At 41.0% G+C, this 15,562-nt stretch overlaps 1 protein-coding gene across 2 annotated transcripts in view; it reads left to right on the top strand.

Moving 5' to 3' along the window:
* LOC121868754 (bone morphogenetic protein 10-like) overlaps window positions 1-15,562 on the top strand; it is a 104,263-nt gene that overhangs the window by 83,590 nt on the left and 5,111 nt on the right. The window contains exons 2-6 of one of the 2 annotated variants that reach the window (XR_006089443.1): window positions 6,084-6,224; window positions 8,577-8,812; window positions 9,162-9,344; window positions 10,215-10,379; window positions 11,314-11,441. Coding sequence is in view for 1 of the 2 variants with exons in the window: in XM_042369636.1 (XP_042225570.1) it covers window positions 6,084-6,224; window positions 8,577-8,812; window positions 9,162-9,344; window positions 10,215-10,374; window positions 11,314-11,441 (848 nt within the window). In the remaining variant the exon portion in view is untranslated. The remainder of the gene's footprint in view (window positions 1-6,083; window positions 6,225-8,576; window positions 8,813-9,161; window positions 9,345-10,214; window positions 10,380-11,313; window positions 11,442-15,562) is intronic. The other variant, XM_042369636.1, reaches the window with a different exon arrangement.

The raw sequence follows: 15,562 nt of genomic DNA, 5'->3' as shown, positions 1-15,562 counted from the left end.
TGTGTGTGTGTGGAGGTGGTGGTAATGTTTGCTTTTGTATTTTTACCTGTATAACCACCAAGATATTTGTCTTAATTAATGGTCGTATCCTCTTCCTGCTCCGCCTCCCTCCGCACCCCAGAGCCTCTGAGACATGACAAGGTTACCGCCACTACCATGACCACCACGAAGGTGTAATGAGAATTGTAAGAGTCACGGAGTACGTCAAGGATACTTGAAGGTCGACTCTATCTACCTGATCGATTTCGAGGGAATGAATAAACAAATGGCCCCACTCTGGAGGGTTAGGTTAGGTTAGTTTTGGGTCAATTATCACTAAAGCTGATGTGACCTGTAATAGAATCGAAACTTTTATGTATAATACTTATAAAACATCGACTTAAGAGCAACAATCACTTACAGTTTACGAGAAAAAAATCAAAGTTTAAGAGTTTAGGTGAATGGTCAAAGAGGCACTAGTCCTGATATGTCCTACTTTAATCCTTCTGGTTAAGTTAGGATATATGAGGATTATCAGGCTAAGTCAGGATTATTAGGATTATCAGTTTAAGTTAGGATTATCAATTTAAGTTAGGATTATCAATTTAAGTTAGGATTATTAGGCTAAGTTAGGATATATTAGGATTATTAAATCAAGTTGGTACCTGGTAACAGCGGGGCTCAGTTGATCAGCAATAATAAAATCATAGAGAGAGAGAGAGAGAGGTGGCGTAGGCAGGCGTGACGGTAAGAAATATTGTTGACTCGCGTGTGGCGGTGATGGACGGAGGCACCACCACTGCTGCTAATTCTGTCCCGTGGTCATCACTCGCCCAGGTAAGCGGCCCATCCCTGGACGAGGAGATGTTTACCTGTGTAAATCCCGATGACTATAAAGGCCGTGGCGGTGAGTTGATGGAGGCGGGGAGATAGGGAGAAACTGTACTGGAAAAGAATGAGAAAAAAATCGGTTTGTTGTTAGTGGATAAGAAAACACTTACCTGCATCGCAAGTTGGTAACACTGTGAGTTAAACAACATGGTGACGTGTGTGTATCTGTGTGTGGTGGTGTGGGGGGGTGGGGGGCTGTTATATGTGAACCTAGCACTATGCTTGTAGTTGGTACACCCAAGTTTTCCCAGCCATACTCACATAACATCCTGACACAGTTGAGGAGTCTGTCAATTATATAATGGCCCTTTTAGGTATACCGTAACCTTGAACACCAGTCCCTTGTTGCTGATAGAATCAAAACTATCAATAAAATTTGTTCTTTACATTCCTACCTTCCCTCTGCACTCCACAAACTTTAAAGGGACCGACATGCTTCATAAATACCCTGGTGGTGAGACAACTGGCTCACTGAAACTACGGCAAAATGATGGATTCTTTATGGTTCGTACAATTTGCTTCCACTTATTGGCGATGCGATAACGACCCTGTTTCAACTAAGATACAGCACAAAGATGGCTATCAAAATAATTATAAAAATTACCCTGAGATGCGGGTAAAACTGCGTACATACAAAGGTGCGTAAATGTGTGTGTGGCGTAAGCGGCAGAAATGTAACAGATTTATGATACGTGGTTGTACACACACACACACACACACACACACACACACACACACACACACACACACACACACACACACACCACTATAATAACCACACCCGCCTACAACACGATTGCCTAAGTATATAATTACCATCCAGTCACATATATCAGGCGGCATTTAAAAGGCGTACACAGTATATCTTATTCCATTTGAATTATGTAGTGTTCGATAACGAGGCCTTAATGTTGTGCAGTTAAACCATTAGACAATTCGTTTTTAGTAGCTATTAATCACACACACAGACACACACACACACACACACACACACACACACACACGCACACACACACACACACACACACACACACACACACACACACACACACACACACACGAATGAAGACATATACAGACCTTAACCAGGGTTCAGAGTCTTAAGGGTTCGCGCGATTAATTCCATATAACTGAAGATGTTAATGTTAATAGTGAGAGTAAGTCATTAGTTTAAGATAAGGCAACAAGTTAGTTATTTAGTGAACGTATCTATGATGTCCCAATGTGATTATCTAGTGAACGGACAGTCTCATTGTGATGTAGTGAACGTTTATTAGAGAAGGTAGAGTCTCAGTGTGATTATTTCTGAATGTTTTTTTCTCTCTTAAACTCAAGTCAACCAGTTAAGGCACCTTCCTACATCTTCACTTACGAGAGTTAAAGTTTATAACACGAACCTTTATGAATCCTGACACTACCGCCTTCACCCAGAACAAAAATGACTAAGATAAGTAACCAAATAAGTAAAAATAATAATAGTAGTTGTATTAATGAACGACCATCTCCTGTCCTGAACAATAAATAATTACTATTAATCTCAAGCCCATAAATGATATAATACTCACGATACTGTATGCATTATTTTCATTACAAATATTATTTTAACTATTATTATCTCTATGTTTTCAGTAACTATAAACGTCAGTAGCATAATAAGAGAATAGAGACACACATATTCATACCTGGTTTATAAGAGGTATATTCACCATGGTAGCCTTGAGAGCAGTTGTGTTTTAGGGTCAGAGTGTCAAAGGGCAACGCCACGAGTTTGAAGATGTCGTCATGCGTGAGCTAACACCTTGCTCCAGTACAGTCCAGTTGTTGTTGTTATTATTATTATTATTATTATTATTAGTAGTAGTAGTAGTAGTAGTAGTAGTAGTAGTAGTAGTAGTAGTAGTAGTAGTTATTATTATTATTATTATTATTAGTAGTAGTAGTAGTAGTAGTAGTAGTAGTAGTAGTAGTAGTAGTAGTAGTAGTTGTAGAAGTATATTATTATTATTATTACTAGTATTATTAATGGTCAAACACTACAAAGGCTTGGATATAAAACAAGAGCTGGAGCGGTGATTTATAAACAAAGGTCCAGACATAAAAACAGTGGTGGTGGTGATACACATCGAGTGGACACCCCGACACACAGGGACCCGCTGGATAATTAATGGACCTTACACGGCGCACACAGGTAGTACAGGTTACCCTTATTATGACCTACCGATTATGTACCTGGGTGGGTTAATTCGAATTATATCAAGGTACGATAGTAATTATACTACGTTTGGTTAAATTAGTGTCAGTAGATTCCGTTTTGTTGACTTGTGTACAGTTTTAGATACGATTTGATTCATTTTACTGTATTTGGATTAGGTTAATAGGTTAGGTTAGGTTAAAAGAAACTTAATGTTAGTTTAGTTAGCACCGAACAAAATAAATGGACAGATTTTTTCCCAGGATGATGTACTGTATGTTAACTATGTCTCCAAAAGTAATGCCACGTGAACAAACAAATCTAGTTAAGGTAGAGTCTCAGTATAAAATTGATACTATTCTTGTACAGTAGCTAGTTTATCGATGATATTCTTGTACAGAAGCTATTTTATTGATGATATTCTTGTACAGTAGCTAGTTTATTGATGACATTCTTGTACAGTAGCTATTTTATTGATGCTATTCTAGCACAGTAGCTATTTTACTTCGGAATTTAGATAAAAACTCAATCAGGTGAATTTTTACATCTCCAGTGACTTAGAAAATTTATCTTCCGAACCTGTACTTGTGAGGCAATGTACCCAGGTTGCTAAGAGATGTCTGTGGAAGATTTAATAAGACGTTGCCAAGGAGCTGACAGTATATGGGTATTTTTATTCATGAGATTCAGTTTTCCTGTTACCTGGGTTTTTCTTATTTTTTAGCTTCTCTCTTTTATTAATGTGCTTCGCTTTATATTCTTCTAAAATTTAAGTTATTTTGTAAACACACGAGTGATGTGAATTTAAGATGATACTTTGGTGAGGATGTAGAAAAGTTATTGTGATTGGTGGTGTCGATTATTATTGAGAGAGAGAGAGAGAGAGAGAGAGAGAGAGAGAGAGAGAGAGAGAGAGAGAGAGAGAGAGAGACGTCACTGGCTAACTTTAATAACTGTAGTGTGTTCGTGAGGAGTAACTGCGGCGTGTTACTCGTATGTGTTGTGTTTATGTCTGCTTATTCATGAGTTATGGAAATGTGACTCAGTTCTCATTGTAATTATAAGATATTTTCAATCGAATAAAAGTGTACGAAATGAAATTAAAGAGAGCGAAGAAAATGCCAAGATCAAAATAAATTTAATAAAATATAAATATAAAATTAAACAAAAGCACCTTACAATTCCAAACAAGTGACAACAATCGTTAAACTGCCAACCATCAATCATTGAATATAAGTTCCTCATATAAATAAATCCCAATAAACAGAGCCCAATAATGTTTGACGTCACTACTGAAGCAGGTGTGTTACAGGTGTTAAGCTAAACACTCGTTGCTGTGTTATTCACATGTGGAACCCTATGCCAGTTCCTCTTAAGTCGTGGAGGTGACTTGACCCTGAAGGTTTTTTTAAATAATTGTTGAGAAAATCATTTTACCACAAAGACAAGAGGGGCGTGGAGGCGGCAGGTGAGGCAGTAACACCCTGTGAGCCCATTATGGGATACAGCAACGATTTATATATTACAAATTGAGGTCAGCAGCCAAAGTCACTATTGTGTGTGAGCAGACAGCCAAGTGTGGTGGCCTCCACCCTCCCTAGCCTTACCTCACCTAACCATTAGGATTGGTGCTCATTAGGTAAGATTGGGGCCAGTTAAGACCAAGTCCCGTTGACCAATTAACCCATGATAGTGATGGTGTGTTGTGGGGGAGGAGCTACATCTCCAAGGTGTCAATTATATATTATATGAGACCTTGGATCTCACACCGAGGTTCACCGCGTCTTACATCGCTCCCTCTCCCTCGTAAACTGTTCTGCTGCAATATTTAGTATCAGACCTGAGGACGTGAACTTTACGGTATAAGTTTAGTTACAATTTTCTTAAATAATTAAAACTGAACTACATAAATACGGAAGGTGAAAGTGCTTATATCGCCGGGCAGGTATGTGTACATCAGACCCACACCAGATTTTACAACGACAGTATTTATTTCGAAACTTAATTCACCCTCTTTAATTCTAACGTTATATTACGCCTTTATAGTATTAAGACCGGCCATGAACGAACTATTAAGGAAACTTCTTAAATGTGGAACACAAAATGTATCTCGAACATGCGTTCTGAACCAAGTACAGTAATTATATAAATACTTTATTGTAAGAGCAGGACAGTGAGAGGCGGACCCTGACAGGCTTACGGAAGGCATTACAAAATTACCATCACTAAATCTCATAAGTGCACATCTATAGGGGTCCAATTAACAAAAAAAAAACTTTAAATTTCATTAAGCGAGTGACTTTATCAGGTAACTACAATGGTTGGGAAATATCTCACTGTCAGATAAAAATGGCGGGATTACTTTTCCTTAGGCCATGACACAACCTTCCCCCCACCCAGGAGAGAGCGTCTGAATGCAGCATACAGGGTGAAGGTGTGTGTGTGTGTGTGTGTGTTTGCATGTACCGGGAACAAACACCTCGGGTGTCGTATTAAAGAAGAGATCAGACCAGCTTCCCTCACAGCACCCAAGTCTTACGAGATGACTACTGCAGGGAAGGAACAATATTATCTTCCATGGTTACTTAAGTCCCTTCAAATACTTAATAACATACAAACTCACCAAATCAACTCATACAACACTACTGGTACAATAAGTCTATCATAGGTGGTAACTTAGTCGCTTTAAACCCATCTTCTTACAAACTGCCTCAGTAGCTTGATGCCATTACTTACAACGCTTAATTAAAAGTGTGAATTGTTTACTAATTGACTTTATACTTGTAATGCAATATACTTATATGTGTAGTTATAATGCCGTAAGATTATTGTATTCTGTGATGGTTCTCCTTGTTAAGTGTTATTCTAAGATTATTTTTTGTTATTCCGTGTTATTCTATCTTCACCTTTCGTTATTACGTGTTATTCTATCTTTACATTTCGTTATTACGTGTTATTCTAGCTTTACATTTCGTTATTACGTGTTATTCTATCTTTACCTTTCTTTTCTTCGGTGTTTCAGATCCGCTAGGGAGTGCAGAAGGATCTAAGGTTCGAATCCACACACTTGAGTTCAACCTGACGGTGCCGCGCCGGGAGAGAGTCACGGCAGCCACCCTCAGACTATACGCCCTTATCACCCGTGATCAGTACGCCTACATCGGTAAGTCTCTCTCTCTCTCTCTCTCTCTCTATCTCTCTCTCTCTCTCTCTCTCTCTCAGTTACCAGAAAGTCTTTGACCCAACACTGCCTCAAAATGCAGTGGTGACCTTGCGTATTTAAAGCTCTGATCTTTTTACTATGAAAACAAAGTAGCTGTTGGGAACACCACGGATTTAATATTTGCCCTTACACAACAACAACAACAAACCGACTACATACAACACACACACATGAGCAGCCTTAATCCAAGTGGCGATTACTTATCTTGCTTTATCTCCTTCGCTTTAAACGAGTTCGTTATAAAAGGTTTCCAAAATATATAAACGGTGCGGTTCATTGTTAAAGATTTAGCAAGAAGAGGGTGAGCCTACTTCCAACGAATTTCAAATTGCAGACATTAATAATAAAAAAAACTGTTACGATAAACAATAAAACTGATACAAAGCGCATATTTTATGTACACAAAATAGCTCCATCACTAATACCATATCCTCTGGGCGACGCCACACAGTTCAGCCAGGCACTTGAGCAATACTGCAGGCTACATAAACATAATAAACGGGGTAATAAGCATAACACTGTCGCGAACTAAAAAAATAAAAAGCCAGCTGATCATTGAATTACAGTACTCGTATAAATCAAATATTGTACAGAAGACCAGAGAGTCAAAAGTGGGTCACGGAAGGTCCATCGTTAATGTATTGTGTGGAAGTGTGAGAGTTTCGAGTTTGTCTGTAGATGTGCGAATCGATATGATTTTGTTAAAGTCTTCCATGAAAAAATCCAGTTTTCTCTTTCCTGACTCGCTCTGAGGTTAGCTCGCGCACTGATTACCTGAAACTTCTAATGGTGCCGTCCCGTATAGCAATAGACTGCGGGATTATGCTGCCCGGAATAAGGGTCGGGCAAGTGATCTTTCATGTCCATGTGCCTGGCATTTGCCCGGCGGACAAGCTCATATTTTGATAGGTGAATACCGAGACAGCAATTTGTCAGCTGCTGCGTGACCCCATCTCTCCGCACATGTTTAAATAGGGAGGTTACCTAAATGGTTTCGGCTTTGTGACTTTTCAATGGCTTAAACTGTGTGTGTATGTGTGTGTGTTAAGCATGAAGTATGAACTTTTTCCGTTCGCCAGATTTGCACCAACATTCAGAGACAGATGTAAATACAACATTAACCGTCCAACTCACACGGTCCTGCCGTTGTGAGTAAATATACAATTTGGTTATTTTGAAACAATAAATAAACCACAAAAACAAACTTAAGACAAACCATATCAGTTTTGAATTACTGTTTCCTCGGTACTTGGTATGAAACACTGCCATTCTTAGATTGACCGCGAGAGTGAATGTTACTGTTGGCAAGTAGGTGCACCAGATGAGCGTCTCGGGGCCTTGGCACCACGTGATTATATATCTAGTAAGGGCAGGTGGCCGCCATAAGAGAGAGCCTACATTGCTCCCCAGTCAGCTGTAGCAGGAGACAACACACAACGACACAATCACTAAGAAAATGTCTTCTTTTTACCTTAATTTGTTTAGGGCAAAGCTAGAGATCATTCTTAACAACCTTGGTAATGTGGGACAAGCAAGTGACCTGACCACACAACCAGTTAAGCAACACACACACACACACACACACTGGAGCATCACTTAAGTAGAAAATCTTGAGAGCACATAGTACATTCACACACATTTCCCTGAATATAATCTCACCACCAACCACCAACAACACGTAACCTGGAGGTTCAGTGGGTATAATGTACACGGCCTCTACACACTGTACTGGCTGCGTCACACTATTACCCGCAATATGAGAAGAGGATTACAGTAAGCCACACAATCTAGACAAATAATTAAATGGACAACTTATTCATCAACAAGTATTTACACAGCTGGGAGATATTTTTACCGGGACTATAATCCTTGTATCCTAACCCAGATTATAATTAAACTGAACCTAACCAACTCGTAACATAACCTTACCTATCCTCCTTGTATCATAACCTAACCTACTTGTAACATAACCTGGACTAAGCTACCTCTTACATATTCAAAACTACCCTAAGCTGTCCATACGGTACTAAGGCTTCGGTATACAGGAAGAGTGTGGCCGGCACTCCACTCGACCGCCTTCACTTCTCACTGCACCCTAAATGATAACCTGAACCAAGGTCAAACCCGCACCGTAATATTTTATGGTTCGAGTCTTTTTTGTTGGTGGTGGTGGTATTGCACAAATAAATCCATGGCTTCGTCACCCCTTGCAGTAGTAACCATAGAGGTGGGGTATAAAAGCGTGGCGTGATCCTCCTATCAACATTACCATCTTGATTGTGTCTCTCACAGGCGTGGAGCGGCGCGTCCGTCTGGTGATAGAGACACAACGGGGTATCAGCCTGGACGACATCACGCCGGAGGGCCTGGTGGTGAGAGACACGGAGGGGGAGACCAGTGGCCACGGGGTACAGGTCACAGTGTGCGAGAGAGACATCTACGAGTTACACAACGCCTGGGAGACCTTCGATGTGACATCCGCCGTCAAGTATTGGCTCTCCCACCGCAACGCACCCCAGCTCCTACAGGTAACTCTCTTCTTTTTTTTCTTCTGCAATAATTCTGTGGTACTGTAGTTAAACGGAGGGAAGATTCATAAAATTTACTAACCTCATAATTTTAGAGTCTAGTGAGATCACCTAGGTTTATATTTTGATTCGGCACAGATGCTTTAGGTCGTCGTATTAATGTTCAACAATTATAAAAAAAAAAGGAAAAAAAAAACTCACAATCACGTTCTCTTTTACTCATTACCTTTGTCCCCCCTTTTTATTTATCCTGTCACCTCTTTCCGTCTGTTTTCCTATCTTTCTCTCTTCCTTTCTCTCTCCATCCATCACCACTTCTCTCACTACCTCCTCCTTTCCCCCCCAACAGATACACATAGAGTCAGTGTTCTCGACGGTAGGTGAAGGCGGGGACATGGACGTGGCCACGGCGCCCCGGACGGAGAGTGAACCCCTCCTTCTGCTGTACTCCAACGTCAGGACCCGCCACCAGGCCCGACAGGAACTCAACCTTATGATCTCCCACGAGTACCACGACCACCACCAGCAAAAGGTGAGGCGACAGTGTGGTAGGTGAGGTACCAGATAGTATGATAGGTGAGGTACCAGACAGTATGATAGGTGAGGTACCAGGTAGTATGATAGGTGAGGTACCAGGTAGTATGATAGGTGAGGTACCAGACAGTATGATAGGCGAGGTACCAGACAGTATGATAGGTGAGGTACCAGACAGTATGATAGGTGAGGTACCAGGTAGTATGATAGGTGAGGTACCAGGTAGTATGATAGGTGAGGTACCAGACAGTATGATAGGCGAGGTACCAGACAGTATGATAGGTGAGGTACCAGACAGTATGATAGGTGAGGTACCAGGTAGGTGAAGTTTTTTGGAGAAGTGAAACCTCGAGTTAGAGCAGATCATGGTTGGGGAGGATGGCCTCAATAGTAGATTAACGGGAGTTGACGGGATGAAAACAAATGAAGGTACAAGTGTCACCTCAATGATGGAAGAAAGATGGGATGAATATAGCTATAGTTAGGGATTCAGTACGAGGGTATAGGGTCATTATCTGCGCTGATCTATGTTTGGGTGTGGACGAGAATGTGGCGTGGTGACTGAAGATGTATATGGCTAGAGTTTACCTTGGTGTAGAAGTCGAGGGTAATACACAACTGCATTAGCAATGTTAGGAGGTGGTTGGGTGTTTTGTTGTTGCCTGTAGTGAAGTACCATACATTATCAGTGACTCACATCATAGTTAAATTAGTGAAAATGGAGTATAAATTGAATAGCGCTCACCAGCAAGATTGATGTGTAAAATACAACAAATACAACACTACGACTATCGACATACAGACACGTAGGGGACGCAGAAGTGAGATAACACAACATCAACATTGGCATCTCCGTTGTAACCCTCAGAGGCGCAGAAGACGACGCTCAACGACAGGTCAGGAGGAGCAAGGATCGTCGAGGCGTCGGAGGAACGCGGCCGAGCTACAGGAGGAGGAGAGTAACATGATCTGGGAGGGCGACATGGAGGTCCTCGGCCTCCCAAGCCAAGCTCATAATTCGCTCGGAGGTAAGGTTAGTGCTGCACCTTACGCTGCTGCCTCATACCTCCTCCACCTCCTTACCTCTTAGCTCGGAGGTAAGGTTAGTTGCTGCACCTCACGCTGCTGCCTCATACCTCCTCCACCTCCTTACCTCTTAGCTTTGAGGTAAGGTAATACCGCACCTCACACCTTCTCTACCACCTTACCAATGCCATTATGACAGAGCCGTAGAGAACACTGGAATCTACTTTGCTTGGAACATCCATCATAACGTCCATACACTTGTGATTAAAACATACAGCTACTTAACAGTTAGTACATCGAGCTTTGTAAGTGATGAAACATTCCCTCATACTTTTGGTGATTTACTAGCACCGTATACTGTCACCCAGCCAAAACACAACAAACTCTGGTCTGTGTATAAACATCATCACTTAATATCAGCTCAGGACTAGTTATTGTCATCCTACAGTCCCTCAAGTCCTACACCACAATCCTTAATTATCACCACACTTGTTTGAATATGTCCCCCGAGGATACTGAAGTCTCACAGTATTCATCTGGTTCTTCGAAAACTGAGTCCCAATTTTTACACATACTGCTCCAGGTGTTGACATACTGCACTGTGATAACATACTTTATTGGATGGTTGTTACTCTACATTCACATATTATTCATTAGGAGTTAACGTACTGAGCTGTATGATATTGCATTGAAGGTTACTGTATTATGCTGAATTTTATTTGATCATATTGTGCAGTATTAACATATCGTCCTGTGTGTTAACATATTTGAGTGTTAATATACTGTACTGCATCGGTGTTAAAATTTTACATTTTGTGTTAACTTATAATGCATGTTGACGTGTGGCACCTTATGTCAACACACCTCACAGCGGTAACGTGCTACACCAGGCAAGTTATCTAATCAAGCCATACTACAACAGTACTCTGACGTTCCTACAGGTCGGGGGGGTAAAGGGCGCCGGGGACGCAAGCGGCGGGCCAAGAACGGTTGCAAAAAGAAGCCCCTGAGAGTAGACTTCAAAGACATCGGTTGGGACAAATGGATCATCGCCCCGCCGTCTTATGAGGTACAATACGACCTTCCACAATTGATACACATTACTCCCACAAAAGTTTTATATATGGACACTCAATCACCAGACCTGACATGAATTTTACTATTAAAATCCATGATGTGGTTACGGTGGATTAGTTTGGTTTGGTTAAGTTGGTTTATGTTATCAAGTTAGGTTTGGGATAGGTTATATTACTTTATTAAGTTAGGGATTAGTTATGTTATGTTAAGTTACTGAAAATGGTTTGGTGAAGTTTGGTTTGCTTAGGTTACGTTTGAGATTGGTTACGATGTTATATTTAATTAGGTTAGGTTAGTTTAAGTCAGGTAATAGCCTTATTTTGTTAAGCGTGGAAGTACCAATACCAGACTCGGTGTGATATTAACAATTAGGTATGGTAGTAAAAGTATCAGCCTCGGTGTAGTAAAAGTACCATAGGAAGTGTGATAATAGCGGTATTGGTTAGGTATAGTACTGTACAGTAGTACTAGGATAGAACTGGGGTATAATAAAGGTAGGACTGAATTATGCATAATGGCAAGTTGGCAACATCTGGTGAAGTAGTACAGGTTGGAATGCGTTGTGTGGGAAACAAAAAACTAGCTAGTGTGGCGAGAGCAATGTTAAGCTATGGTGGTACTGTAGTAGTATTACCGTAGTTGGAGCGGCATTTCTAAGCTAGGTGCGGTAGAAACAGGGAAACTAGTTTTTACCCAGAAATTGAAGGGTTACACACTACTTTGGGTAGATTTTACTATTTTATTATTATGAATACTACTTTTATCGCTATTATCTTTAAATGTGCCCAAAGCTTCCACAGTCTTTCACCAAGTCCTGACCCAAATTAAGCAGGGTGTAGAAGGGTGTCCGTTTATATATATATATATATATATATATATATATATATATATATATATATAACTTCCACCGGTAGCAAGATTTTTTTTTTAGGAATACTTATAGCCTGTGTTAAAAGTCAATATACTACAACATGTATATTGAATCACACATGCAAACGTTCTCCACTTAGCCCCTCCTGTGTTAACCTACGGAATTACGGTAAGTGGTCATATCTGCCCAATCGTAACGGGTCTCAATCTTACCCAGATATTACAATTGGGGTCCATTGAACTTATTCATTGAACTAATGGTCGTCAAAATGCCAAATAGCCATCACGGAGATGAGCCCCCGTCACCATACATTTACGAAAGCCCAAGGGCGCGGTTCAGTTCAGCCATGACTGATCAGTAGTAAACAATGATTACATTTATTTATTTAGCGAAACATTGGTATATGGGTGCATAAAGTCATTGAAAAAACATGGCGAAGAATGAGGATTATTATAAATCAAATGAAATGAGCAAAACACATTATTCAGTGAAACTTATGTGATTGGTAATGTTAACTCGGGCGCCCACGTAGGCTCTGTTGCTCTTTCTTCAAAAAATTACTTAACCTTTTTGAGAGATTTTCAAGCTTTGATGCAATCTGAGAGACTTAACGATGACTAAAAACGCTTGAAAATAGGCCTTGAGTGTAGCAGGTTTGTTCCAAAACTTGGCAGATCGATGGGTGATGGAGGAATTTGTACTTTAATCGATGTGTTGGCTTGCGGAGGCTGACACAGTTTGTCCACGTGTATGTGTTTTGGTTTGCAAGAAAGAAATGGTTCTTAAAAGTTTTCTTAGTGCTTTAAAATCTTAACATGTCATGTTTATAAAAAATGCAATCTTTATGTTTAGTTATTTAATTATACTGAGTAAACTGAACTTCTTCAAGGCTTACTTCCACACTGTTGCTTGTCTAGGGAAAGATTAATCATTGTGGGTACTGAAAAAAAAAAGTTTACCAATACGCACGTGGAATTCGTCAAGTAGAATATGTTACAGTTATAAATGCTGAACCAGGTTGAAACATTGTCCATTACAGCAAAATAGACATAAATCAGCAGTCCTGTATTCCCGACGCTCTCGCAGTATCCCTCCCCAAGTTTCTCCCTCTGTAAAAACAATTCTAAATACATCAACTGGTCTACTGTACCTAATAAAAAAGAAAAATTATCTGTTGTTACTTACCATCAATGAAATGATCATGATCAACAGTAAATCAACTCGGCGAATTCTAGTCTTCTGGTGTAGGGTTTTCCGACGTTAGGATGTCTCTTGTTTTTCCCTGATTTTCCATAATCGCCGTGGTGTGAAAACATCCTTTATCCTATAGTGCCTGCCCTGTATGGGAAGAAAAAAAGTACACTTCACTCTAAATGGGTAACACTAAGAATATTACACCTTAGCTTACACGAGATTCATGTACTTTAAGGCTGGTGACGTCAACCGCTCAACACTACAGTAACCAGCTGTTTACAATGTCAAACATCACTGTTAAAAAAGTACCGCGAACAAGACCTCTTTCCTATTTTTTAACCTACCACGGGATTCTTAGGATAACACTCCAAAAGTTCTGAAAAAAATATATAAATGAATACATAAAAGGTGGAAATTTTTAATATTGGCCGACTTTCCATCTACATTCTAGTCTCTTTAATCTAGATATGTTTTAACCCTTTAGAGGGCAGGGGTTTCTCTCAGCTAAATAAAGTCGTTTGGCATTAACCATGATAAAATACCTGTGGCCTACACTGCCCTCTAAAGGGATGAGCATTTTTCACCGCTCTTGATATACAGGTACAGTACTTGAAGGACACAGTTCTAACTATACCTGAAGGACACAATTCCCCGACTGAATTTGCTTGAATTAAAATTTTCTGATTGAATAACTAACTATACAGTGAAACCACCATTTAACTGACTATATGGGAGATTGTAGTCCTTTCTATAAACCTTCGTTAGATGTGAAACCTCCATATAACAGAGTATTTGGGAGATTGCAATCCATATAACGAACTACTGTACAAGCATAACATTGATGTCTGTTAAATGGATGTTTTACTGTATAACCGAAAACAAAATTCTAACTTAATATACTGGATTCTTAACTGAATATGCTGGAAGGACACAATTTCCTAACTTCATATACAGGTATATCGAAGGACTCAATTGTCTAATTGGAGTGCCCCAAAGGGCACAATTTGCTGAATATACCAAAAGGCTACAATTTCCTTATTTAATACACCCGAAGGACACAATTTGTTAATTTTATAAAGTAAATCTTACTATGTAACAAAGAAACATCATTAATGGAGACCAAATGAGAAAAGATCTGAGAGCATGTTGACAATGAACTTGTGGGGTTCAAGATGTTTGGTTCACACTCAGGATGGGATGGAGAAAGGAAACTCACAATGTGCTCTCTATATACATGTTGTATTGGATGTACAATGCAGCTTGGTGCTGGGAAGGCAGCATGGTTACAAGCGTGATGTAGAGAGAGCTGGTTGGTGAGGACGCTCAGAGAAGGACAGCTTGTGGCTCGCCAGCGGGAGAGAGCTCGCCAGCGGGAGAGAGTACCGCCAGGCAGGCGGAGGAGCGAAGGCCGCCAGGCAGCGGCGGAGGAGGTGTTGCTGGCTGGTTGGTGTAGGTAGAAGGAGAGACAGATCACCACGAGGTCAGGTCTTAAATAGCGGGGGTAGGCGTGGCTTAGCAGTTGACCCCCGCTCCGTGGTGTATGGCGGCGCTGGTTGACCTAGACCACGAGGCATACACTGGGGAATTGGTGGGGTCGGCTAGGCAGCGACAAACAGCGTTTGTAGGGGAGAATTCCACTACAATACTCCCCCTTCCCTCCAGGCTGTGTAGGAGACTTGTTGTCTGCAGGGTTGCATAGCACATGTGAGGCAGAACGGGCGGTGCGTGCCTCATGTGAGACAACGGCGATGGCGTGATGAGCCGGTCGCTGGATACAACTGTCTAGATACACAATATCTGTGGGAGTAGAGAGGGAGAATAAGGGTGTGTGGAGGCGATGAATGTTGTGCTTCCCTCACGGCAGGTACAGAGTCGACAGATGCGCCTGCTGGGGTGTGTGGACCTGGGTCAGGAGCAGGGGCTGTGTCAGCAGCAGCGGATGAGGGCTCGTGACAGCAGCTGGGTCCACGACAGCAGCAGGGTGCAGGACATTAGCAGGGAGTACCTGAGGGAGAAAAGAGGGGTGTGTGGGTCCGCACTCAGGAACA

This window comes from Homarus americanus, unplaced genomic scaffold, assembly GCF_018991925.1.
Source record: "Homarus americanus isolate GMGI-L3 unplaced genomic scaffold, GMGI_Hamer_2.0 scaffold30535, whole genome shotgun sequence".
Lineage (NCBI taxonomy): Eukaryota > Metazoa > Arthropoda > Malacostraca > Decapoda > Nephropidae > Homarus > Homarus americanus.
Note: the sequence above shows the minus strand (reverse complement) of the source record. Positions and strands in the feature narration are given on the sequence as shown.